The sequence below is a fragment of the Hydra viridissima genome, unplaced genomic scaffold (assembly GCF_058129835.1).
Source record: "Hydra viridissima isolate aposymbiotic clone 2 unplaced genomic scaffold, HvirCarnegie_v1 scaffold_1, whole genome shotgun sequence".
NCBI classification, from domain to species: domain Eukaryota; kingdom Metazoa; phylum Cnidaria; class Hydrozoa; order Anthoathecata; family Hydridae; genus Hydra; species Hydra viridissima.
Window position 1 is genome coordinate 12,597,159 of NW_028324300.1, and position 27,895 is coordinate 12,625,053.

Sequence of the window (27,895 nt, forward strand, 5' to 3'; positions counted from 1 at the left end):
AAACTTGCTTATCGATTTCTGACAAACTATTTATAAAAATCAGTTTTTACATGTTTTTCCTACTAATTGACAAAATTACTTTTTGTTTATTTTTGTTACACAACGTTTTAATAGGCGAGGAAGATTAAAAAAACGTTTTTTAAAAAAGTTTTTTTTTTTTTTATAACATAACATTTATCAATGATTCAAAAATATATATGAGATGTTAAGATACTTGTCATTAAATGTTAGTTTATTTTTGCCATATGTAATATTTTAAATAAGAGTTTTTATTATTAAGTCAATAAAGTTTTCAGTAATAAATATGCACTAATTTGCAGAAAAAAACTCACTATTTTAGTTAATAACTTTAAAAGGTCAAAATTACGATCTAAAGCTTTGTAAATTAATTCTTCAAGGATCATGCCATTTAGTCCTAAAAAAATCTTTCTGTATTTTGGAGTTATCAAAGATTTTTTCGGCGTGCGCCATGGGACTACATAGAGACCAAGAAGTACTAGGCTAGTTTGACAGGAAATACAAGAGTCAGGGATCCCTGCAACAGTGTTTGGTCTTTAAACACCTTAAATGAAAGCTTCAATATCCATCTCAAGACTCAGAAAACCAGGAAAGATCTTTATTCAAATGTATGATAATAAATTACATAAATTTAGATTATGTTGCTAATCTAGTGTTCTTATGACATATTTTTCTCTGAAAAGAAAATTTTTTTTTTTTTTAGATCATGGAACTAAGGACTGAAAATATTATAAGTCAAGGAGAGTTATGTAGAGCTTTGAAAAATAGTGTAGTTCCTTTCACAAATCCAAATTGCAAATAATTGTTTTCAAAGTCAAAGTTTTTGAACTTAGAGTTTTTTGTAGGCATTTTGTATTCTACTGAGATTATTTGCAAACAAATGATAAAAGGTCTTGGTTTTTGGATTTTTTCGTTTTTCTTTTAGTGATCCAGCTAAAAAGATTTATGCAGTAATAAAAATAAAATTATTTTTCTTTTCTTTTGTTTGATGGAATTCCAGAATATAATTTCTTACTAATAAATATCATCAATGCAGTTTTAAAAGTTTTTCGTATTTTATGTTCTTTTTAATTATTTTATCTAAATTCATATACTTGGTTTCAAACTTTATCGCAGTTGTACATTTTAAAAAACATTTCAGTAAAAATATTAAATTAATATTCATGTTGCTATTTTAAAGATGGGTTGTTTTTTTTTTGTTTTTTGTTTTTTTTTTTTTCCCCTAAAAGTCAACATATCACGAAAAGAACTTTGAAGGGTTATTTAAACCAAGCAAATGAAAAAATTAAAAAAGAATGCCTCAACTTATTAATGATTTATTACAACCAACCGAATGCAAAACTGCAATTTTCTCCTGTGTATGGCGATATTTTTGAAACTTTCTGAGTAATTGTCAAATTTCTTCAATCAGCAAAATCATTCATTCAGGAAATTTTTTTCATATCTGCATTTGCCTCACAATTTTAAAAATGCAAAACGGAAAACGTAATATGTGCAACCAAGCTGAGAATATTTCTTTGAAGCTACGCACCACACTAGCATAATTAAAATTTAGAAAACAAAAAGAAAAAACTCATACGAAGCTCGTTTATTTCCTAATGTTATGCAACAATAGAGAAAAATTCTATATACTTTGAACAATAAAGAGAAAAGTTCTGTATCATCCTTATATATTTTTTATCTTTTTTCAGTTCATATTAACTATATCTCCACTACTATTAACATTACTTTTATATTATTGTTATTTTTATAATTTTCTTCTTTTTCTCCTACCTGTTCAAATATTGTACGGAAAGCTTTTTTACAGCCTTAACTTCTTCCCAACAAAGCATCAAATTGTTTGCTTGGTCCAATGTAGTTTAACGCAAACTGCACAGCGTGCGCGTCTTTTTCCGTCTAAAGTAAGTTACTATACTGCAGTTACATGAACGGAAAACAAAGTGAAATCAAAACAATAAATTGTAAAAAAAAAAAAAGCAAAACAATAGAAACACAACGGAATTCAGTCCTAAAGTCACTTGTATTTTCATTGCATTTACTTTAAAGGCCATTAGCAAACGCCAATTAAAATTATTTCAAACTTTTTTGATCTCGATGCATTAAAAAAAAAAAAAAAAAAGCAAAGGGATATGAAATCTGTCGATCAAATTGAAAACAAAGTAATAATCTTCTATCGGAAGATTATTGCCTCAACTGGTGTGCGTCGAGTCCTGCATTATGAAGCTGATTTTAGCATTAGTATAACTGTCATAAAGTCTTAAGAAATGGTCTCAAGAATATTTTAGCTCTGAGGTATCTATAGTAAATGTATTGGACGAGAGACTGTGAGCCTGATCGACCTGCAAAACGAACGATTAATTACACGGTCACGACCAAACGAATCATTAGTTTTGCTTGATTAATTTCAAATGACTTGTTTACAAATAAGCAAGCATTTTGCATTTTTCACAAAAAAAAATTGTTTATTCTTTTCGCCGACAAAGTAGTAATCAACAGACTTATTGGATGGAAAGCAATAAACAAGAAGCAGTAACCTTTTCATCAGAATGAAAGTTGTTTACTTTTTTTTAACAAGAGGTTAGTTTTGTTTGTTTGCTCTTTCACACTCGCTCTCACTATTAAATGTAAATATATTTGAAAACGGATTAAAAAATAATTTTTATAAATTGTAAATTTTAGAATACACATTTATAGAAATAGTTTTTGCTGCAGTTAAAAATCACTGTTTTCTTACGAAAGTTTTTTTTTGTTGTAAAAATCGTCTCCATTTTTCCTATATGATAAAAGATAAAAAAACAACCTTAATGTCCAACTTTCTTCACTGAATATTAACGAGGGACGTTATAGAAATCAAGTAGAAAAATTGCGCTAGAAAATGCGCTTTCCGTGCGTAAACAAAGTCTGTTCAAACGAGGGCTTTCGCACTTAGACGCTCGAGTCAAACAACTTTGATTTTTGCGTTTAGCGCCTATAAACAAATCTAAATCTCTGCGGTCAGCGAATATAAACGCGTTTGTTAGAGTTGTGTACTTGAAGTAGTTAATGGGATTAATTTCGTTTTAACTAGCGTGATCTCTCTTATGTTGATGTCTCAAATGACGAAAGCGAGAAAAATTATCTTATGTAATTTTTAAGGATAGAGCGACGGTAATTAATAATTAATTAAAAGTAATTAATATAAATATAAAACGTATACTTGTCATTTATATTGAATATTTATAATAATCTATCTTTGATAAATTACATAACCTTTGTTTTTAAAAAAAAACTACTGAAAAATTGTAAACGCAGGTAAATTAAAATTAATAAATAGCTCTACAGGTTGTCGACCCCTAAACGAGACAAAATATGTTACCAGTAAGGGTCTGCGTATCGTTTCTGTATCGTTATCATTCCGATATAATAGTGGAAAAATCATCGGATTGACGAGAGTTCCGGTATATACCGAGATTTAAACTAACTACAATACCGAACAAAATTTTTTTACCAATTTTTTGTCGTAATTATTTCGATAACAGTTTTTTTTTCCGCTATCGTATCGGAATGATAACAATACGGAAATGAAACGATACGCAGACCCTTAGTTACCAGTACTCAACATGTAAACGAGACAAAATGTGTTACCAGTATTCAACATGTAAACTTAGTCTTAACTATAATCCCTAAAAAAAAATTGGTCAAAAGACCAATTATTATATATATATATATATATATATATATATATATACTATATAGCCCTGCTCAGAAACTTAACAGAAACAAAATAAAAAACCATCCAATGGTATTTACAAAATGAGGCTGTCGATTTTGGTTGTTTAAATCATTTAAATTTTCAATGATGAAAATCTCCTTCAATTATCTGTTAAAAAAAATATCAGTAAAACTTTAAAGTTAATTATACTTGTTTTAAAAAGTTATTTCACGAATACGAAAACGAATTAAACTCAATTTTTTTGTTAGATGCGAGCCATTTTCTAAGCAGGGCAGTTTAACAAGTTAGGGTGGTACATACACTGTAAAGAAAATGACTGAACCAACTTCAGTCATTTTCATCAACGTTTTGGTTTTAATTCATAATTACTTTTTTTTCAGTTATGAAGATCCACAGTAACAAACTAGTTTTCATTAAACATCAAAAAAAGACGATTTTTTACTGGGGTTACGCAAAGTAAAAAATTCAAAGATCATCGAGATTGACAAACTCTCTCTCTCTTGTGTTTCTCAACTCCATTCTTCACTTGTTCGCTGTCATGAAAGCACCCCATAAAATATGTTAAAATTATAATATATTCTGTTAAAATATGGTTTGCATTAATCGAAATATATTTGTTTGGCGGATGTGATACTTCATAAATATAAAAAATATTCATACTTCAAAGTGTTAAAATAAAACCTAATGTCGATGTTTGAATGGTTTGTAAATTAACGTCACTGCGTAAACCAGTCTGTAAATTACAAGTCTGTAAATATGTTACAACAATTATAAGTCTATAAATTTGTTACAACAGGTAGTGTAATCTGTATTGTGAAAAACGTGAAGAAGACAGGAATTTGACTGCATGAATCCTATCCAAAAAATATTTTCCGATTCGGTTAGGTGGATTTCGTTAGGTGTCGGCTGGGAAATCTGGGGGGAACTTTTTTAATGAGCATTCGTAATTTAGCGTCCTAATAATTTTTTCTTATTTAACTTATGCTAATCTTACAAATTTATTAGTTACCAACTTCGGTCCCAAAACATCGGTTGTTCAAGTGTCTGTAATCAGACATGTCAAATGTAAGGGTAACATTTTAAAACATGTCTTGAGGATAAGATATCAATTGATAAAATGATTATGTAATAGCTAATTTTTTTAGGGTTAAGTAATTTTTTGAAAATATAAACGCTTTAACTAAATTAAAAGTCTTAAATAAAAAGTCTTTACAATATTTAATGTCAATCTTTTTGATTCCTTTGTTTGACACACTGTTATTTTGTCCGCAGATTTTAACTTAATTGAACATTGCAGCTGCAATCGCAAATTCTTTTGGTCTTTTTATCTTTTTCTTTTTCTTTTTTTTGCCTCACCAATCTGAATCACCAATATCATTCCGATGTGACCCTGTGTCATTCCGATGTGTCATTCCGATGTGACCCTGGCTAACACTTAACAGAAAAAAATGTATTAATATTGACCAGACTTAAAAATGATGATTTTTTTTTTTTTTTTTACAGAAATTTATTTCTGAAATTAAACGTTAAAACAGAGTTAAAAAACGCAATAAAAAGCCTCACTTTAATCTGACGTATCAATCGAATTATCGGAACAATGTTTGTTTAACAACCTCCTAAAAAATTTTTTTGTATAGATTGATAAATAGGCCCTTGGGCCTAGTTTGCAAGTTGTTAAATAAATATGGTAAATAGCCATACATCATAAACACTTTGTTTATTAAACATTAAACACGTGGACAATCTTTGCAAATTTGAGTGAAAAAGTTGTCACTAGTTTTCCAAAGTCTAGTTTGATCTTTTCTCACAATCTTTTGTTATTATGAGCAAGATGTAATCTTTATCATCCTATTATTATCATGTAAGATAGCAACCTACAGCAGTTCCATTATAGGTTTCATTTATGTCATTCGATTATATTATCTGAAATAAGATGAGAAACGATTTTGATAGCTGATGACCAACATTGATGGATATGCTTACAATAATAATGTCTTGTACTTTTATTTTTAGTTATTTTTGCTTTCTTGTTTGGCTTCTGGAAAATAGAGACAAGTGTCTTACTTTCTGATCAATTTTCTCAACATATCAAAATTAAAGGACACGATGGTATGTTGTTAAATATAATTTGATTATTTTGTAATGTAGCTCTAGGTATTATGTGTTTTAACAAGTGGAAAAAAATTATGTTTTGATGAATGTCTAAATTTTTAGGGCATTTATTGATTTACATTGCTATTATTTCTCACTTTGCAAAAGATGTTTCTTAAGAAAATATATCTATAAGAAAATATATCTTAAGCAAATATATCTATCTTTTGTAACTTTTTTTTCATCTAAAAAGTACTCTTATTTTTACTTATTTGCTTCTTTTGCAGAAAAAAAAAAATCAATAACAGATTTAGAATTTTTTTCTCATTAATTAAATCATAGGTTTCATGCTTATTATAACACTGGTATTTTGAAATATTTAAAAATATTGCTTGATAATAGTTTATCACAATCCAATGCTCAGCTGATGGAAAATCCTAGTTAATGAAAGATAAAGTTGCTTAATCATTAAATTATGATGACTAAGAAATGAACGATCATGTTAAAACAAATTGTTTTTTTTAAATTTATTTGCATGCCAGTGGACACTTACATTAAATTTTTGCTTATTTTCATAATTTAAAATAGCATGTTCTTGTGTATCAAAATTGATATACCTCCCCCCCCCCTTTTTTTTTTATTTTATAAAGTTTGTCTTTATAGTCAAATAATTTAATGAGTTTTAAGGTTTGACCAAGGAAAACTAAAAGGCTCTAGGTTATGGTTTGTGCTATATAAATATTGGGTTCTAACAATTTTTTCTTATTGTTTATAAAAGGGCGGTTCGTAGCCAATACAAAAGAAGAGTTAGCTAAAGAATGTGAAGCAGAAGAAAAAAGTGAGTAAAAATCCATCAGTCTAATCAGTTTTTAAAGTTCTAAATAATTATAATTCTTTAGAATTCTAAAAACTTATTGTCTTTATTATCATTGTTATAATTGTAGTTTAAAGTAAAAAATAAATGTATTCATTACTACAAATCTCTAAAAACAAATATGTCAACAATTAGTAAACATTAGTAGTTGTTGAAAAATGTATTTTTACAGGTTTGGAATAGAAAAGAAAGCTTTACTTTAATTGAATTGTATTGGACCAAAGGTAGTTAAACTAGTTTTGTTTTTTTCTACAGCACAAGACTTAAAAGCATCAGGTGTCATAGAAGAAGGTGATATAGAAGTAACAGAATTATTTGATCAACTAAGAAGTGGAAAAAAACCTGATTTTTGGGGCCTTTTAGATTACCGCTGGGATAATAATACCATTCCATATGTTATCTCCTCAGCTACAAGTAAGCATAAAGAAAATAACTTACTGATAATAAAAGATTTTATAACACCATAAATATTTTAAATATTTTGTTTGTAGTAAGCCCATCGTTAAAAAAATTATGAATATATTTCCCTTTCTCTGCTTTATAAATATTTCGGATATGTTTTCTAGATGTAAGAAAACTGGAAAATCCAGGATGTGAAGGTATAGTTGATATTGGCTTCATTTTGGATTCATCGAATAGTTTACAGAGTGACTATAGCAATGAAAAAGATTTTCTAAAGAAACTTGCAGGGATATTTGGTTTGAGCCGAACTGGTTCTCATGCTGCTGTTGTTACCTTTAGTCAGATTGCAACATTTGATATTAAGCTAAATGATTTCTTTGATATTTCTGATTTCAATGCGGCAGTTGATCGAATACCACATATGAATGGTGATTCAAGTATTGGATTAGGTCTACGAACTGGGTTACAAATTTTTGAGGAAAAAAATGGTGCTAGACAAAACATACCTAAGCTTTTATTTCTACTGATAAATGGTGACCAGAGCAGAAATGATGAAGCTGAGAATCCAATAAATGTGGCAAATGAAATTCGAAGCAAAGGAATTGATATAATTACAATAGGAATAGGAGAATCAATAAACCATGCAGATTTAGTGAGTATTGCTGGTAGTAAAGGAAATGTGTTTTTGGTGAATGAGTTTAAGGAATTAGTTGCAAGTGATTTTGCAAGGAAGGTAAAAGCTGGCAGTTGTTTTTCAGGTATGAAAAGGTTTTTACCTTTTAGTTTAAATAAGCTTTAGTGATAATCACTATCTGTTAAAACATGTAAAACATGAAAATTTTTTTTTATAAATAAGTCAATGATTTATATATCTTTAAAAATCCTGTGTGCATAAATTTGATTTTTTTAAAAGTTTTTTTGTTGTTCATCTTTATTGAGATTTTTAACTAAAATTTCAGGGGATATCAGAAAAGAAGCTAAATTTCAAAAAGATAATTTAGTAGCTACATTACCAACTGTGGAAAAAGAGTTTATGATTTCCTTTGAAATGAAAACAACCTCTTATTCTGCTGGCTATCACAGTGTTTTTAGGCTGGAGATTGGTAATGGTTTGTTTATAGCTGTGTGGTTTTCTGAAGATGGACATGGAACTCTTGTTGTTTCATCATTCATAAGTAGCACAATAAGTGAAGAAGTTAAATCAGAAAACAGAATTGTTTTGAACCGATGGATTTCAGTTAAGATATCTCAGCAGATGTATAGTGGTATATATATTTATGATGTAGAAGTAGCAGGCAAAACACTTTTGTCAAAAGTGAATTCAAATGTTCAAGATTTTAGTTATGTGGCTGTGTATGCATCAGATAAAGATAATCTGCCCCAAGCAGGTTTTATTCGTAATCTAAAAATTAACAATGGAAATGAGGGTTAGTGTTTTTCTTATGAAATTATTGGTTTTAAAATTTATGTGCATTATTTTTATTAGACTTGATATATTGAAATACCTTTTCTTTTATAAAGAAATAAAGTTTGTTAAGAATTGACTGTTCTTACTTGTATTTTTATTTATTTATTTATTTTTGAGTTTTTACTTCTATTTATGTAAGGCCCATTTAAAATGGAAAATTTTTAATTGGAATTTAAACCTAATTTTATAATATTCTGATTAGGATTCCTTGTAAAGCAACAAACTCCATTAAAAAAGGGTGCCCTCATAGCAACTTTGCCAAAACTTGAAAAAGAATATGTTGTGTCCTTGGACATTCGACCGGAAGTTTTTCCTGATTTCTATCATAATATCATTCAATTGGCATCTGGTAATGATAACTTTGGGATTGGTAATAATAATCCTGCTATTTGGCTCCATAAAGGTGCAAGTGGAAAACTTAATTTAGCAACATTAATCAATTCAAAGCATGTCAGTTTTGATAGTCAATCACTTGAATTTGATGTATGGAGCAAAATCACATTATCTCAGCAATTAATTGAAGGATCATACATTTACTCTATCAGTGTAAATGAAACAGAAGTGTATTCTGAGAAAAAAGATTTTCCTGTTGAGTTAGACACAGTGAAAGTGTATGCTGGCTCACCAGATGATGCTACACAACAAGGGTTGATTCGGAATTTCTTTGTTTCAAATGGAAACAAAGGTATGAATTTTTTTTTTACTATTTTTGAAGTTTTGGTTATTTTCTTTATATATATATATATATATATATATATATATATATATATATATATATATATATATATATATATATATATATATATATATATATATATATATATATATATATATATATATATATATATATATATATATTGAACATTAAATTGCATTAGCATAATGGCAATATTTTGCATAAGTAAATAGCTGCCACTGTTAGTTTGTTAGATGTATGATATTCTATTAACAAAGTGAATATTTTATGTCAATGCATTTTTAAAATTTTCTGTTATGCAATAAGTTGCTTCATGTCCATTAAGTAAATCTAGTAGACTGAAATTGAACTTAAAATGGAACAAAATAGTAAGCATTTTTTAAATTTTTTTTTCTAGTTGAGAAATCTCCAGAACAAACATGTGAACAATTAAGTGATATTGTCTTGCTGGTTGATTCTTCTGCAAGTAGCCAAGAGCATATTAACACGGAAAAGATATTTTTGAAAAAGTTTGCTCATGCTTTCGAAGTAAGCAATGATGGTTCACATTTGGGATTGATTTCTTTTAACACAGAAGCTAAACTAGATATAAAACTTTCAGAAAATCAAGTTGCTGGTAATCTTGATAAAGCTATTGATAGCTTACAGTTTTTGAAAGAGAAACCTAAGCATCATGCCCCAAGACTCAATGAAGCCCTTCAGCTAGCTCAGATGGAATTATTCTCTCAACCAGATAGTGATCAAGGTCGTGTTGATGGTGTTCCTAAAGTACTTGTATTTATAACAACTGGGAAGTCCTCTGCTGCAAATCATGAACCATGTAATTCAGATGATAAGTTAGGTCATGATGGGAAACATTGTAAAGAACACTTCACAAAAAAGCCTCATTTAAATGATAACCAAAATAAACCTGAATCTAAAGAAAGAGAAAAGGCTATCAGGTTTGGTGAGAACTCTAAACTGGGCATTAGAGTTGGAAAGCCTGAATTGAGTGATAAAGTGATAAAAATTTCTGACCTGAATGGGGCATATGCAAAACCAGAAATGAGAGGAAGGCCTGGGAAGCGATATAAGAGAGCTATTTCTAATCCAGTGGGAAGAGATAGATTTAAGAAACTTGATTTCAATAAGAGAATAAAATCTGAAAAGCTTTCACTTCGAGAAATGCAGAAAAAAGGCATTAAAAAAGAAATGGAAAATAATAAAAGAAAAATTAAATACTGGTCTACTGAAGCAAATATGAAGCGTGGGTATGGACAAGCAGTTAAAAAGACACTTAAGCTTGCCATTGACAAGTCCAAACCAGACAGTACTGGAAAACTACAGTTAGGTAGTAAGATTGTAGCACCTGAATTGGCTTATCAAGTTGTAAAACCAGAATCAATAGAGAATGTTGGAAAAATCCAATCTGGAAACTATATTGTAGCACCTGAATTAGGCAATCAAGTTAGGAAGCCTGAATCAATTGAAAGTACTGGAAAACTGCAATTAGTAAACAGTGCTGGGGCACCTAATTTGGGTTACCAAGTTGTGAAACCGCAATCAACTGAAGGTACTGGAAAAGTGCAGTTAGATTACAATTTTGTAGCACCTGAAACTGGTTACCAAATTGGAAAACCTCAGTTAGTTCAAGATACTGGAAAAATTCAAATGGGGTATGAAGTTGAAAAACCTCAACTAATTGAAAACCCAGGAAAACTTCAAATGACTAACAAACTATTACCAACTCAATCAGATTATGAAATTGGAAATCTTGAGTCAAATGGAAATGCTGGAAAAATCCAATTAGGTAATATTGCACCAAAATTGACTTATCAAACTGGGAATCTTGAATCCGTTGAAAATTCTGGAAAACTTCAACTGGGTAATAAAGTTATGTTACCTGAATTGAGCTATCAAATCGCAAAACCTGAATTAACAGAAGGATCTGGAAAATTCCAGTTAGGTAACAAAGCTGTAGCAGTTGAATCGGGTTACCAAACAGGAAAGCCTGAATCAAATGATGATGAAACAGTAAACATTCAGTTGGTTAATAAAGGAAAAGCATCACAATTTGGTCAAACATATGGAACCCCAGAATCAATTGAAGATGCTGGAAAACTCCGTTTAAATAGTAAGCCAATGGCAACAAATGGGGTTTATCAAGTTGTGACACCTGAAGCAATTAAAGGTGCTGGAAAAATTTTATTGGGTAATAAACCAATTACAACTGAATCAAATTACCAAATTGGTAGCCCAGAATTGCTAGAAATAAATGAAGGGGTAAGCCTACCTAAGTTAGGTTACAAAGAAAAGACATCTAAACCAGGTTATGAAAGTGGAGCACCTGAATCAAATGATGATGAAACAGGAAACACTCAGTTGGGTGATAAAGTGAAAGCACCACATATGGGTCGTCCATATGGAACACCGGAAGCAAATGGTGGGGCTGGACAGCCTAACTTAGGTCATAATGGAAAGACATCTAAACCAGGTTATGAAAGTGGAGCACCTGAATCAAATGATGATGAAACAGGAAACACTCAGTTGGGTGATAAAGTGAAAGCACCACATATGGGTCGTCCATATGGAACACCGGAAGCAAATGGTGGGGCTGGACAGCCTAACTTAGGTCAAAATGGAAAGGCATCTAAACCAGGTTATGAAAGTGGAGCACCTGAATCAAATGATGATGAAACAGGAAACACTCAGTTGGGTGATAAAGTGAAAGCACCACATATGGGTCGTCCATATGGAACACCGGAAGCAAATGGTGGGGCTGGACAGCCTAACTTAGGTCATAATGGAAAGACATCTAAACCAGGTTATGAAAGTGGAGCACCTGAATCAAATGATGATGAAACAGGAAACACTCAGTTGGGTGATAAAGTGAAAGCACCACATATGGGTCGTCCATATGGAACACCAGAAGCAAATGGTGGGGCTGGACAGCCTAACTTAGGTCATAATGGAAAGACATCTAAACCAGGTTATGAAAGTGGAGCACCTGAATCAAATGATGATGAAACAGGAAACACTCAGTTGGGTGATAAGGTAAAAGCACCACATATGGGTCGTCCATATGGAACACCAGGTGAAAAAGTGAAAGCACCACATTTGGGTCATCCATATGGAACACCAGGACATGAAGGAAATGGAAGACCTAACTTAGGTCATAATGGAAAGACATCTAAACCAGGTTATGAAACTGGAAAACCTGAATCAAATGATGATGGAGCAGGAAACACTCAGTTGGGTGATAAAGTGAAAGCACCACATATGGGGCGTCCATACGGAACACCAGGAAATGAAGGAAATGGAAGACCTAACTTAGGTCATAATGGAAAGACATCTAAACCAGGTTATGAAAGTGGAAAACCTGAATCAAATGATGATGGAGCAGGAAACACTCAGTTGGGTGATAAAGTGAAAGCACCACATAAGGGGCGTCCATACGGAACACCAGGAAATGAAGGAAATGGAAGACCTAACTTAGGTCATAATGGAAAGACATCTAAACCAGGTTATGAAACTGGAAAACCTGAATCAAATGATGATGGAGCAGGAAACACTCAGTTGGGTGATAAAGTGAAAGCACCACATATGGGGCGTCCATACGGAACACCAGGAAATGAAGGAAATGGAAGACCTAACTTAGGTCATAATGGAAAGACATCTAAACCAGGTTATGAAACTGGAAAACCTGAACCAAATGATGATGGAACAGGAAATACTCCGTTAGGTGATAAAGTAAAAGCACCACATATTGGTCATCCATATGGAACACCAGGTGATAAAGTGAAAGCACCACATATGGGTCATCCATATGGTACACCAGGAAATGAAGGGAATGGAAGACCTAACCTAGGTCATAATGGAAAGACATCTAAACCAGGTTATGAAACTGGAAAACCTGAACCAAATGATGATGGAACAGGAAATACTCCGTTAGGTGATAAAGTAAAAGCACCACATATTGGTCATCCATATGGAACACCAGGTGATAAAGTGAAAGCACCACATATGGGTCATCCATATGGTACACCAGGAAATGAAGGGAATGGAAGACCTAACCTAGGTCATAATGGAAAGACATCTAAACCAGGTTATGAAACTGGAAAACCTGAACCAAATGATGATGGAACAGGAAATACTCCGTTAGGTGATAAAGTAAAAGCACCACATACTGGTCATCCATATGGAACACCAGGTGATAAAGTGAAAGCACCACATATGGGTCATCCATATGGTACACCAGGAAAAGAAGGGAATGGAAGACCTAACTTAGATCATAAAGAGAAAGCATCTTCTGATAGACCTCAGGGAATTAATAATATAGATAGTGATGGAGAGAAACCAGAACATAGTGAAAACTTTGATAAGTTAGCATCAATAGCTTTGGAAATGCGAAACAAAGGTGTTATTATTGTTGCTATTGGCATTGGATTGAGTGTAAATAAGGCAGAACTGTCAAGCATAGCTGGAAGTACAGACAAAGTGTTTGTGGCAAACAACTTTCAAGACTTATTGGAAAATGATTTCCTTGCAAAAGTAAAAAAAGCCAGCTGTGGTGAAGGTATAAGCTTACTTTATTTTTATGAATTTTATTTTTTATGATGAAGATTAAGAAAATTGTTTTACAGATACTACACTGAAAAAGTTAAATGGTTTTTGATTGAAAAACTTAAACGTACACTATGCAAATTAAGAATAGTATATATTTTTTTTGGGGGGGGAGGGGGGGAGGGGGGGGGCAATTTAAAAATGACTGAATATACATTATGCTGAGCATACTTTATAGATTATGCTTTCTTACTTAATCAGGTTTCTAGCTCTTAAGTTCAAGTTATATTTTCATTGTTTAATTTTTTATTACTTTCATTTTGAAGATGTTAGAGCAGAAAGACTATTGGAGAATGGAAAGTTGTTGACTGTCTTACGCAAAGTTAACAAAGAATATTCTATTGTGTTTGAAGTGAAACCAATTGCATTTTCTTCTGGATTGCAAAGTGTTTTACATTTAATTGAAAGTAACAACAATGGTTTGCCCGGAAAACTCTTTCTTGCAGTTTGGTTCAACAGTTTAGCTGGAAATTTAGTAATTTCATCTGATGTCAGTGGAAACAAAGGGTTTCATTACATTTATGATGGAACAATTGCTTTAAATGAATGGACTGAAGTTTCAGTTTCACAGTTTAAATATAGTGATGTTGAGTATGTGTATGAGATTAAACTTAATGGCAAACAAGTGCATTCCATCATGAATGAAGGTGCTCAGGAGTTCTCAAACATCAAAGTTTATGCATCTGACCCTTCCTCACTTCCTTTAGTTGGTTCTATAAAAAATTTTGTTTTTACAAATGGTGTCAAAGGTACAATATGCTTTTAAATTTAATAAATTACCAAATTAAAATTCTTTTAAATTTAATTTTCTTATTGTAAGAAGTTATTTTAATTTTATATACTTTTTCAAAGGGCATGTTATCCATAAAGAAACATCTCTTGAGAGTGGAAAACTTCTTACCACACTTCCAAAATTGGAATTAGAGTATCAAATTTCATTCGAAATTAAACCTGAGGTTTCTAACAGTTCTCAAAGTGTCTTGCAAATAATGCAAACAGACCACAAAAATAACAAGTATGGCCAGGAAAAACTTGCAATATGGCTAGATGAAGAGCTTAATGGAAGAGTTACTTCAGGAATAAGTGATGATTTTCGTGTGGACTTTAAAAAGAGCTTGAAACTTCAAAAATGGACAAACATTCGTATATCTCAACAATTGATGTATGGTAAATATCTGTATGAAGTTGAAATGAATGGAAAGGAAATCATATCAATTGAAAATCCAAATCCAAAAGATCTTCTTGACCTTAAAGTCTACACTTCAAGCCCTTTATATGAGGCAGTACCTGCTTCTATACGCAATTTAATTGTCACCAATGGACATGATGGTAGGTTGAAAAAAAAAAGTTAGATTATTACCATTTATCATTACTATTTAGACAGAATTTTTTACAATTAACTTTTATCATCAAAATTGAAAGAGGAAATGTTTTTGTTGTTATTATTTCAATAGTTTACATTAAATTTTTAAGATTGAACTAATTTGAAAATGATAAGTTTGTTTTTGAATTTCTAATTGAGATATCGAGTTGCGTAAAGTTGTAAGAGCTGCTATTAATGATTTTCATGACTTTACTCCTGTACGCTTTGTTCAACGAGATGATGAAGCTGATTACTTATCTTTTCATCCGAGTGAAGGGTTAGTGGTTGTGCTATTATTGTAAATTAGATTAATCATTTACAAAATATGTAAATTATAAACTTGTTTATGTTTTCTTATTCATTCTTTATACAAATATTGTATTTTTTAAATTGTTTAAACATTTTTTTTCATTCTTTCATCAACTCTCATACTTTGTCACTTCTTCATCATTTTTTCCAACATTCATTCTTCATTCTTCATTCTTTATTCTTCATTCTTTATTCTTCATTCTTTATGGTACATTCATATCATTCATCAATTACATTTAATACTCTTTTTAGTTTTTTTTTTTTTTTTGTTTAAACATTTTTAAACATTGTTTAAACATTTTTTTTCATTCTTTCATCAACTCTCATACTTTGTCACTTCTTCATCATTTTTTCCAACATTCATTCTTCATTCTTCATTCTTTATTCTTCATTCTTTATGGTACATTCATATCATTCATCAATTACATTTAATACCCTTTTTAGTTTTTTTTTTTTTTGTTTTCTAAGTGTAAATTTTATTGTTTACATTTATGTAAGAGGGGAAAAAAAAAAGCCTGAAATAAAAACCAAGATAAAATTTTATTTAGATGTTACTCAAAGATAGGCAAAGCTGGAGGTGAGCAAGTTATAAGTGTCGGACCAGAATGCAGATGGAAAGGTTTGAAATTTTTTAATTAGTAATTTACTTTTAATAGTTTTTAAAGTTAAAAGAGGTTAAAAAATTTTTGGATAATTTTAAACATTTTCTTTTCTTTTTTTCTTCTCTCTGCAGGCACTGTTAGTCATTTGATCATGCATTCACTGGGATTTTTACATGAAACCTCACGACCAGATCGTGATTTAAATGTTAAAGTTAACTTTGAAAACATAAATCAGAGTGAGTGTTTCCTTAATACAGTTATTTGCAGAAACATATTCATTCCCGAAAAATTTTTTTTTCTCAAATATTTTTGTTCTGTGTATTATTAATCTCTCATCTCTTATAGAGTCAAAAATAAACTTTAACAAATACAATGCTGGTCAAAGTATGGGACTGCCGTAAGTACACATTATTTTAATATTTTTGTAGAAACAAACTAAGGTTTAGAGTTTACGTAGAGGATTAGTGATTGTCTGAATATCTATGTGTTTTATTGACTAAGTGTATTAATGAATTTCAGTAGGTATGTGAATAAGTGCTTTTTTTTTTTAGATATGACTTTTTTAGCATCATGCATTATCGAGCTTTAGCTTATTCTAAAAATGGGTTGCCCAGTCTCACACCTTTAAGTCCAAATATTAAAGAGAATATTTTAGGTCAACGTGACGGGTTTAGTGAATTGGATCTTAAGCGAATTAATAAAGCATATCCGGTAACTACTTTTGCAATAAGCTTACACACACAAGGATATATATATATATATATGTGTATATATATACATATATATACATATATATGTATATATATACATATATATATATGTATATATACATATATACATATATACATATATATATGTATATATGTATATATACATATATAAATATATATATATATATATATATATATATATATATATATATATATATATATATATATATATATATATATATATATATATATATATATATATATATATATACACACACACACACACAAGCCACAAACATTTCTTCTGTTTTTATATTTTTATTTCTTTAATATTTTTCCTTTAAGTTCTTATGATTAAATTCTGGATTTTTAGGGTAATGCTAATTCAGATGATGATACAGAAACTGAAACTTTTGTATTTTCAACAACCGCTCCGTTTTTAATGGTGACACCTCCAATATCCTCACCTGAACTACTAAATCCGATTTCAGTGACAGGTCCAGTATCAGGAGCACCTGTAGATTCAATTGTTCCAATTGCTATAAATAATAATCCACTAACACCTGTCCCATTAACAAATGTGAGTCCAGAAACTGCAATTTCTCCTTCTTTCGGTACAAATTCTGATTCTGGATTAAACATCCCAATTACTGTCCATCCAAATAATCAACATGAACATGATGATGATTCAAGACCTGTTTTGGAAGTGCAACCAAATATCCCTGTTATAACAAGGCCAGAATATGGAACTGATGGATTAAATATTCCGGTACCTATTCAAACAGACAATCAACATGAACACCACGACGACTCAAGACCTGTTTTGGAAGTGCAACCAAATATCCCTGTTATAACAAGGCCAGAATCTGGAACTGATGGACTAAATATTCCGGTACCTATTCAAACAGACAATCAACACGAACACCACGACGACTCAAGACCTGTTTTGGAAATGCAACCAAATATCCCTGTTATAACAAGGCCTGAATCTGGAACTGATGGATTAAATATTCCGGTACCTATTCAAACAGACAATCAACACGAACACCACGACGACTCAAGACCTGTTTTGGAAATGCAACCAAATATCCCTGTTATAACAAGGCCAGAATATGGAACTGATGGATTAAATATTCCGGTACCTATTCAAACAGACAATCAACACGAACACCACGACGACTCAAGACCTGTTTTGGAAATGCAACCAAATATCCCTGTTATAACAAGGCCAGAATCTGGAACTGATGGATTAAATATTCCGGTACCTATTCAAACAGACAATCAACATGAACACCATGACGACTCAAGACCTATTTTGGAAGTGCAACCAAATATCCCTGTTATAACAAGGCCAGAATCTGGAACTGATGGATTAAATATTCCGGTACCTATTCAAACAGACAATCAACACGAACACCACGACGACTCAAGACCTGTTTTGGAAATGCAACCAAATATCCCTGTTATAACAAGGCCAGAATCTGGAACTGATGGATTAAATATTCCGGTACCTATTCAAACAGACAATCAACATGAACACCATGACGACTCAAGACCTATTTTGGAAGTGCAACCAAATATCCCTGTTATAACAAGGCCAGAATCTGGAACTGATGGATTAAATATTCCAATACCTATTCAAACAGACAATCAACATGAACACCACGGCGACTCAAGACCTGTTTTGGAAATGCAACCAAATATCCCTGTTATAACGAGGCCAGAATCTGGAACTGACGGATTAAATATTCCGGTACCTATTCAAACAGACAATCAACATGAACACCACGACGACTCAAAACCTGTTTTGGAAGTGCAACCAAATATCCCTGTTATAACGAGGCCAGAATCTGGAACTGACGGATTAAATATTCCGGTACCTATTCAAACAGACAATCAACATGAACACCACGACGACTCAAGACCTGTTTTGGAAGTGCAACCAAATATCCCTGTTATAACAAGGCCAGAATCTGGAACTGATGAATTGAATATTCCGGTACCTATTCAAACAGACAATCAACATGAACACCACGACGACTCAAGACCTGTTTTGGAAATGCAACCAAATATCCCTGTTATAACAAGGCCAGAATCTGGAACTGATGAATTAAATATTCCGGTACCTATTCAAACAGACAATCAACATGAACACCACGAAGACTCAAGACCTGTTTTGGAAATGCAACCAAATATCCCTGTTATAACAACACCAGAATCTGGAACTGATGGATTAAATATTCCGGTACCTATTCAAACAGACAATCAACACGAACACCACGACGACTCAAGACCTGTTTTGGAAATGCAACCAAAACATCCTCTAACGCCTGTGGTAAATCCTCTTGTTGAATATTTATCTCCTGAAACACCATTGATAGCTGAACCTACCCAGGCTACTTCTATTTATTTAACTCCTTTACGAACATCAGCAATTCCTCCAATAATATCTATATTTCCTCCTCGAAAGCCAAGTCTCACTCCAATAGTTTTAACATCTGATGAGTCAACTCCAGATCAAATAACATTAACAGCATCTCCTATAACAGAGTTAGTATATAGTCCGACTGTATCTACTTCACATCCAATAACATTAGTAGAATCAGTAAATTCTCCTGAGATATCAATACCACATCCTATATCATTGGAAACACCTTCAATTGCATTAGTGGCATCAACACCAAAACCTACCCCAGAAACATTAGCACATGCTCAAATTACCACACGACCAATTATCCTTGATGCCGACACTACAAAGCGTCCGAAAACAATTTCACCCTTCTCTAAAAAGCGTCCTAAAACAACTCCTAAAAAGGTTGCACCCCCTTCGCATAACAAAGGCGCTCCTGGTTTTGACATTTCAACTTCGTCAAGCGGAAATAAGTTCTGCGTAAATAGTAAGAGTAATGTTTTTTTTTTCTCTCTCTCTTGTTTTCATTAATCGTAAAAGTATGTTTTTTTCTTATTCTTATTCGTAAAAATGTTTTTTAAGCAAATATTAAAAATTTAATTAAGATTTCCCATGCTGGCCAACCGACTTTACGATATCTCAAGCATCTCATCAACCATGTTGCGTAAATCCCAATTCCCCGGAAAACTGTAAATGTCACTGTGTTGTTCTTAATACGCTGATTCAACTAAGAGATCAAGCTAAACGAGCTTTCTTATGCCATAAAAAAACACCTAAAAATCCTGGCTTTGTCATTTCAGATAAAGGTATAATATGAAAATAGTAAATTTTTTTGCAAAGCTGAAAATATTTTTTATGTTTACCGACGTCTAACGCTTTAAATTTTCTTTAGATAATCTTCCCGATAAACGGTGTCTTCAACTTCCGGCTGATCTTTCCCATTCAAGAAAGTTTTTATGCTATTCGCGCGAATCTGGCTACAAATTGCGTTGGTCAGATAATTTAACGGATAGAAATTGTATCAAATCCAATGCGATTTCAAAGAAATTATGTTTATTTTTATAATGTATTTAAATAAGGCTGTGTACCTGTAAAATTACAAGCCAGCTCGCTCATTTTTTAAAACGTCTTTTTTTCTTTCTTTTACATCTTAAAAAATAACGCCCTACAGTTATTCTCCTTTAAAAGTAACCCTCGGCTAATCCAAATTGGCTTTTCCTTTTTTTTTTAAAGATGTTTTATGCAAGCTTATGTAAAAAGAAATACAGATCAGATATTTGGAGAAATGTTTACTAAAAAGAAAAATCTAAAAGGTTCATTTTGTTGCATCGAAGTGTGCATAAGAAAAGTGTAACGCTGTTAAGTTTGCTCGGCAAATTGAGGTGCTCGCAGTATGAAAATATTTGAAACACCACAGTTACGGCTACGGTCAATTTATTTATTCTCTAAAACAGTTTACGTTTCATTTATCGAAAGCATATTTCTAAGACCAGTGAATTTGATAAATAGAAAATTTCAAAAGTGAATTACTAATGGATAATTTAAAATACAGATTTTAGAGGTGGGAAATCTGATTGGTTTAAGAAGCAATATTTTCCAGCATTATCACAGCAAATAAAATGTACTATTTGGCAGATAAACTAGGTTAGTTCTAATGTTTTCTAAGAAAAATAGTTGGGTGATTTATATAAATACTTATATTTCCCTCGAATGCCTCGAATGCTCACATTCTTTTGACATATTCTCTTTTTTTTTTATGGCTCATAATTTCTTTAGTTTAGTAACGAAGTTATGAAATAATAATGCCTAAATTAAATTTTTATTAACTAAATTCGCAAGCTATTTGGTATTTAGTTTCATTGTGTAAGTCCAGTACAGGCATCAGAGTATTACATGAAACATACAATCTAACTAACCTTTCCTTTTTACAAAAACCATTGGTATAAATCCTAAATTTGTTTATCTAGTTGGATGAACTTTTTAACTTCATTTTAGTCGTACAAGTAGCATGAAAAATTTTTTCTATTAGTTTTTTTTATTGAAATAAATTTTATATAAAGATAAAATGAAAGAGAAGTCTTTTCAGTGGGTGGTAAAGAGAAGGTAATGATCCAGGTCATGTAAAAATGATACAAATAGCCAACACAAAATTCTTATGGCTCTTATCATTGATATTTTGTCGCGTTGGTTCAACAAAAATTCTAATTGATCTACGAGTAAATTTTGAGTAAATTGATGTCAAAGATTAGTATGTTCCTACCGTGGGAATTTGTTAATATGCATTCATTATATATTTTTTTCCCGATAGAGGCACGGGCCATTATTATCATTATTTTTGAAGTAAAAATGTTTCACTCTTCGTAGAAAAATAAATACCCCAAAATGCAGTTAGGACCTTGTCATAGGGAAATAGTCACGTGTTCACTATAACAAGGTTCCAAATATTGGCGCCGAGTTCCAAGCATTGGTGCCGAGTTCACGGGGGCAACAGGGGCAGTGGCCCCCCTAGAAATCTACAGTGGCGAGCAAAATAATAGGTGCGAACCAAAAAACTAACAAATACGAGAATATCTTTGAAACAAATAAAATAAAAATTTGAATTTTTATTAGAACTTTTATTTTATTACATAAATAAACAGAAATTAATAAATATTAAGTTATTAAATATATATAATATATTTTAATTTAAAAAAAATAAATTCCACACCGAGCAAAATAATAGGTGTAAAATAAAAAATGAAGATGGAGGTCAATAGGGTTGCAAATTATTAATATTTTGTTGCATACCCTTTATTTTTTAATACTTCCGTGCATCTTGACGGCATTGAATCCACTAGTTTTCTGCAAACTTCTACAGGAATGCTGTACCAAGCCTCCTGGAGCATTATCCACAGTTCATTTCTATTTTTTGGATTTTGTCCTGAAATTTTAAGTTTTAACTGGCTCCATAAATTTTCAATAGGATTTAGATCCGGTGACTGAGGTGGCCATTCTAAAACTTTTACATTATTGGTCGTAAACCACTCTTTCGCAACTTTGGATGTATGTTTTGGGTCGCAGTCCTGTTGGAAATGCCAAATTATCGGCATATTTTCTTCGGCAAATGGCAACATGACATTATTTAGTATGTCTACGTATGTATATTGGGTCATAATATCTTTGATCCAAAAAAGTGGCCCCACACCGTACCAGGAAAAGCAACCCCACACCATTATATTTCCTCCGCCGTGTTTCACTGTTTTCGCAGTGAAGCGAGGTGAAAGTTCTTGCTTTGATGGTCTTCTTACATACTGTTTTCCATCAGAATTAAATAAATTAATCTTAGTTTCATCACTCCACAAAATATTACGCCATTTTTTGGTCATATCTGGTCCCCGCCAAGCAATATGAATTTTTGCAAAAATTTTTCTTTTCATAATGTTCTTTCTACCAAGTAATGGTACTTTCCTCGGAGTTCGAGCTGGCAACTTACTTTCTAAAAGCCTTCTTCTAACTGTCCAAACACTAATATTTTCATTAATTTCATTTAAAATTTTTGTTGCTGGCTTGAATGGGTCTTTTTTTGAAATAATTGTAATGTGATCATCCGTACGCTGACACGTTTTGCGTGGTCTTCCTCTATTCTCACGTGATTTTTCTGGTTTTAAGGCATTTGTAACTTTATTTTGAGAACATCCCATCGTAACTGAAATTTCCTTGTAAGTTTTTCCTTGTTTTCTTAAATTTCTAATAAGTTTTCTTTCTATCGCTGTGCAATGTTTTCCTCGTCCCATTTTATATCTAATTCTAATTCAATACAAATATGAAATGTTATTATTTTATATAAGTTGCATAAATATTGACCTTACCTTTATATCAACAACAAATAAAAATAATAAAATGTTTTTAATCTTACAGCAAACAGGTTAAAATAAGCACACACCTATTATTTTGCTCCACCAAATTTGTAGGTTAAATATATAAATAGGGTATTCCCCTCATAAATTTGTAAGAAATTGGAAATATACTGCTCTCTGTTATAATAAAATAAGCATAGTTTGTGTAGCAATCAGTTCCTAGATGTCACTTTATAAAATATACTGTAAAATGTCAATTTAAGTGAAATTTATTATTCACACCTATTATTTTGCTCGCCACTGTATACTAATAATATATTATCACAGATTATCATGAGAGCGAGAGTATCTATTCGCCCCCGTAATAATCCGTGATTTTATATTATTAGTATAAATTTCTGGGGGGTCCACTGCCCCTGTTGCCCCCGTGAACTCGGCGCCTATGGTTCCAAATACTGGTACCGTATGTTATATTATTGTTTCAGTCACAAAATTTAAAATTAGTTTATAATCTAAATATTTTTATTTCGTTTATTTTCTCTATCAAACTTCATTTAAATGGTACATTTTAAAACGATTACATTATGTACAAGACTTTTCATGGATTCAGTTGATTTTATAGGTGAACAACTTAACGGTAACATTCTCGGTCCTGGAGAAGCATAAACGGAAATGCAGTCCTAATGTCTTTCATTTTTAGGTCTGCAAGTTCCTTTGTGCAAGTTTGGCTTTTTGGCCTAACATTAAAAACACTAGAAGTTGATAACCCATGCTAGCATTATTTCTCTTAGGTTTATCATTGAATTTGACATAAGATAGTTTATTGGTTCATTTCGGTCATGGGTAGATTTAAAATGTATTATATGTGATACTTGAGTAAATTTTAGCACAGAGACGTTTTAAAAAGGAACTTTCTATATCAAATAATTCTCCTTCCATTTTTTGTGTTTATTTTCTTAAAACGAAAAGTTTGATCTTTTTATGAAAAGTTAATTCGAATTTTAATTATACAGCCTGGTTTTTATTAATAAAACTATTAACACGTTACTTTAAAATTCTTAAATTTTTTAAGATTTATTTCATCAAACAAATTCAAAAGTAAATTGACTGACCGTTAGGAATAAATGAAGTGAAATGCACATGCATCGAATGACCGTAAGGGATTGGCGCGGGGAAATGTACTTTAATTGATGGTTAGGTTTTGAGAAGGCAGCATTTTCAATATATTAAAGTTAAAAAAAATCGAGCTAATAAAATCCCCTTTTGAATTTATTTATACAATAATTAGTAGAATAAAATAGAGAGTAACAGTTATTTTAACAGTTACTATTAAATCTATTATTTTCTATTCTTTTCCAACATTTATTTTTTATGCTGATAGAAACCAGTTCTGTTAAACAAAATGTAACAGTTGATACCTTGTTAAACTGAATGTCAGTAAAATAAACCTTTAAATCAGGGCGTACTAAAATAACAGGCCTCCTAATCGCGCAACGGCTCGAAAAATGTGGAGGCCGATGTTTTTTGTTTTGATGCGCTTAGCTGTTAGATTTAACTATTAGATTTTTATTAATTATAAATATTAATATTATTACAACTATTAGATTTAACTATTAGATTGTTATTAACTATTAGATTTCTTAAGTTTAAATATCTATTTAAAAATTCATGTAAAGATATTGCTTATTTAAGTCTTACTCAAAAAGTACGACCTGATTAAATCAAAGACAAAGGATAAGAAGAATTAATATAAGGCCAAGTCTAAGGCTAATTTTTTGTGGTCTAATAAAGAAGTCGATATTTTTATTACAAAAACGTTTATAAAACAGAAATGATAGTTTTGAAAAAATTAGTTCAAAAACAACTGTTACTAATAAATGGAAAAAAAACCTTATGTTTTTAAGTACATTGAAATATTGACAGCAAGAGTTTAAAAGTAAAATATAAATTACCAATTTTTAAACAAAATATCATCTAAAATTAAAATACAAGCTTTGTATAGTATATTTATTAACAAAAGCTAACATAACAGTTATAAGCTTTAACTTTGGTTTCCTTATCTGACGCAGGTGAACATATATAGCAATAATTGTTAAATAAAATATTTGTAAGAATATGACAATGGTTTCTAGTAATTTTGGTGAAATCGTAAGTACAAGCAATATCCATAAATAAACAGGACATAGAATATCTACAAAAGCTTGATGTGCTAACATAATTAAACAAAATGTAACTCAAGAATACCCATTCACAATATGTATCGTTGGGTATTTTTAGGCCACCACGGTCTAAGGCAGATGTAAAATTTCCATAGGTACCATAATGCAAAAAAGTATCATCATCATCTTCATTGTCTTTTCTAGAAACATATCCTGCTATGTAAACTAACGATGACTTAATATCAAATAGAAGTTGATCTAAAAGTTCATGTAAATGATTAAACATCTCACACTCATCCTCTGAAAGTTTATGAAAACAGCCATCACAGGCATGGCCAGACAAAACAGCAACACTCGAAATGTTAATAAATTTCTGAAGAACTAGTTTGGTTTTGCTGATATTCCACTTTTCAATTACTTGTTGTGTATTTATAAAATAAGTTCCCCCACTACCTTGTCTGAGTTTTCCAAATGCTCTTTCTATGGGATCTGTTGTAAAATTCCCAAGCAATACATACATATGAGAATTGTTTAACCAAATGTTTACTTAATTCAACTAAACCATTACATGTTTGGTATAATGCATTGCTTGTGTCCATGGTTATACTTTTAATTCTCTTTCCTTGAATCATTGTTGACTTTAGCATTCCAGAAAACTCAATTAAATCATTAAGCCGTAAATCGTCAACTGATGATATAGGATCTCGTAAGTGGTCTTTCAAGTGGATTCCTTCAGATGGACTTTTTACGTTGACTATTTTCCAAAACTGAACCACCTTAGTTAAGAAAACAATAGTTCCTTCAATATCATCATCTTTCATACCTTGATGACACTTTAATGCATTTATAGTCTCTTCACAAAATACTTTCAAACATGTATTAACATTTTGTCTCTCAATTGGTCTTGGGTTAGCAGCAACATAAGTCAGCTTAGACATTTTAACCAGCTCACCATCTTCCAACTTTTGAAGCTTTTTAATGTGATCCCATTTAACAGTATAGGTTTTTCCACTATAACTAAACTCAATTTCACCAGACTTCTCAGCTATCCAATTATTTTGTATACACTTCAATAAATGCACAAAATCAAAAAGTAAAAAAATGCCATCAGTTGTTAACCATGGATATAAGCAATCAAATCGTTTGAAAAATGCTTGATTTACTCTGTTATTATCATTAATTATAGCAATAACTTTTCCATTAGCCTTCTTAATTTGGTCAATTAGGATAATAGTTTGATCATATAGAAAATCTGAGTCTAAATTGTTTACTGGTAACATTTTAATTAAAAATTTTGGTCCCCCATAAAAGCATATAATCATGAAAGCCAATACAGTTTTTGCAAGATTTGATTCGTCATTTACTGCTTTACCAAACAACTGTCCTCCATGATAAGTGAGCATAGGTTTAATATAAACTTCATATATTAACAGTATACATTGTTTTTGACCATTGTTGAGTTTTGAAAAAATACTACAAATAAAAGCATTATCATCAATGTTTGAAGTTTTTGAAGTTATATGAGTTAGGGTAGCAATACTAGGAAGTTGAAAATCATTTCTCAATTGATTATATAAGCTGCGTGACAGTGCAAAGTACTCAAAAGCTCGAATAATAACTTCAGGTGAATATTTTTGCTCAAGAATATTACTTGAGTTCATATTACTCATGCATTCAACTTGTTGAAGTAAAATGGTTTTTTTTTCTGACTTTTCAAAAGATGTCAAATATTGTAATGCCTCGTGAACTTGTGACCAACATTTGAATTTATGAATACGATTTTTAACTAACGAGGTAACAGTGCATCTAACTCCAGCATGATAGGCTTCATATGATAGGTCATTAAATACTATTAGATAAAATTTATTAATACCAGATTTGTTTTCATGCTCTTTTGATTGAATGCAACATCTATTCAAACAAGTATAATAAAATATTGAATCATTAAGTCTTCCTTGAGATAACGAATTGCAAAAAATTTCAAATGAGTCAATATTGTCAAGCTCTACGAATTTTTGAAGTTCATCTTCTTTAACTGATCTTACAGAGCTTTCAGCTTTCGTTGTTCTTCTTTTTGCTGGTGGAGGAGTTGGCACTAAACTCTTTGGTAATAATTCAAATACACTAGGCGGATCTCGAGGTCTTTCTCTTCCTTTTACTTTAATAACTTGGAAGTTTGATGGAAAATGTTTTGCACAAACTACTGTGTCATAACTGTCTGGTATATTCTCTCTTGGTATTGCTTTAATCCATCTCTGGCGCTCTTCAGGATCCCTAGGTAATCTGAAAGTTGTTGTCTTATTCTTTACTGAGTCATAGTTAGAACTACAACCAGTAACACAACATTTTCTGGGCATTTTTAAGTCTTGATATGGATACAACTTATTCTTATTCTAAGCAACTTTTGCCGCTACATCAGCCTCCACATTTTTCGAGCCGTTGCGCGATTAGGAGGCCTGTTATTTTAGTACGCCCTGCTTTAAATAGAACTTCGGCACATTGGCAGCTTGCTTGTTTTACGCTGGGTCGCAATGTTTCAGCTTACATTGTTCGTCATGATTCGAATAATCCAATAGTCATACACTAAAACGTACAGTTAAATAATTTTCTGTTTTAAACGCATAAAAAGTTCTTTTTTAATA

General features: G+C 31.3%; 2 protein-coding genes across 2 annotated transcripts in view; one reads left to right on the forward strand and one right to left on the reverse strand.

Moving 5' to 3' along the window:
• LOC145188324 (uncharacterized) overlaps window positions 1-27,895 on the forward strand; it is an 82,373-nt gene that overhangs the window by 34,534 nt on the left and 19,944 nt on the right. The window contains exons 20-37 of the mRNA XM_090098748.1: window positions 2,543-2,595; window positions 5,744-5,839; window positions 6,600-6,659; window positions 6,951-7,109; window positions 7,262-7,855; window positions 8,057-8,524; window positions 8,768-9,250; window positions 9,660-13,817; window positions 14,131-14,613; window positions 14,717-15,193; window positions 15,387-15,504; window positions 16,085-16,155; window positions 16,270-16,374; window positions 16,484-16,535; window positions 16,690-16,849; window positions 17,222-19,745; window positions 19,864-20,064; window positions 20,151-20,321. Of these exons, the coding sequence (XP_089954874.1) occupies window positions 2,543-2,595; window positions 5,744-5,839; window positions 6,600-6,659; window positions 6,951-7,109; window positions 7,262-7,855; window positions 8,057-8,524; window positions 8,768-9,250; window positions 9,660-13,817; window positions 14,131-14,613; window positions 14,717-15,193; window positions 15,387-15,504; window positions 16,085-16,155; window positions 16,270-16,374; window positions 16,484-16,535; window positions 16,690-16,849; window positions 17,222-19,745; window positions 19,864-20,064; window positions 20,151-20,321 (10,433 nt within the window). The remainder of the gene's footprint in view (window positions 1-2,542; window positions 2,596-5,743; window positions 5,840-6,599; window positions 6,660-6,950; window positions 7,110-7,261; window positions 7,856-8,056; window positions 8,525-8,767; window positions 9,251-9,659; window positions 13,818-14,130; window positions 14,614-14,716; window positions 15,194-15,386; window positions 15,505-16,084; window positions 16,156-16,269; window positions 16,375-16,483; window positions 16,536-16,689; window positions 16,850-17,221; window positions 19,746-19,863; window positions 20,065-20,150; window positions 20,322-27,895) is intronic.
• On the reverse strand, window positions 25,032-27,770 carry LOC145193981 (uncharacterized). Its single transcript, XM_090098454.1, has one exon. It carries the CDS (start codon window positions 27,608-27,610, stop codon window positions 25,703-25,705), a length of 1,908 nt encoding a protein of 635 aa, XP_089954580.1. The 5' UTR covers window positions 27,611-27,770; the 3' UTR covers window positions 25,032-25,702.

Excerpts from the sequence above, each read along its gene's own strand:
- LOC145193981 (XM_090098454.1), bottom strand. The coding sequence starts at position 27,610 with ATGCCCAGAAAATGTTGTGTTACTGGTTGTAGTTCTAACTATGACTCA.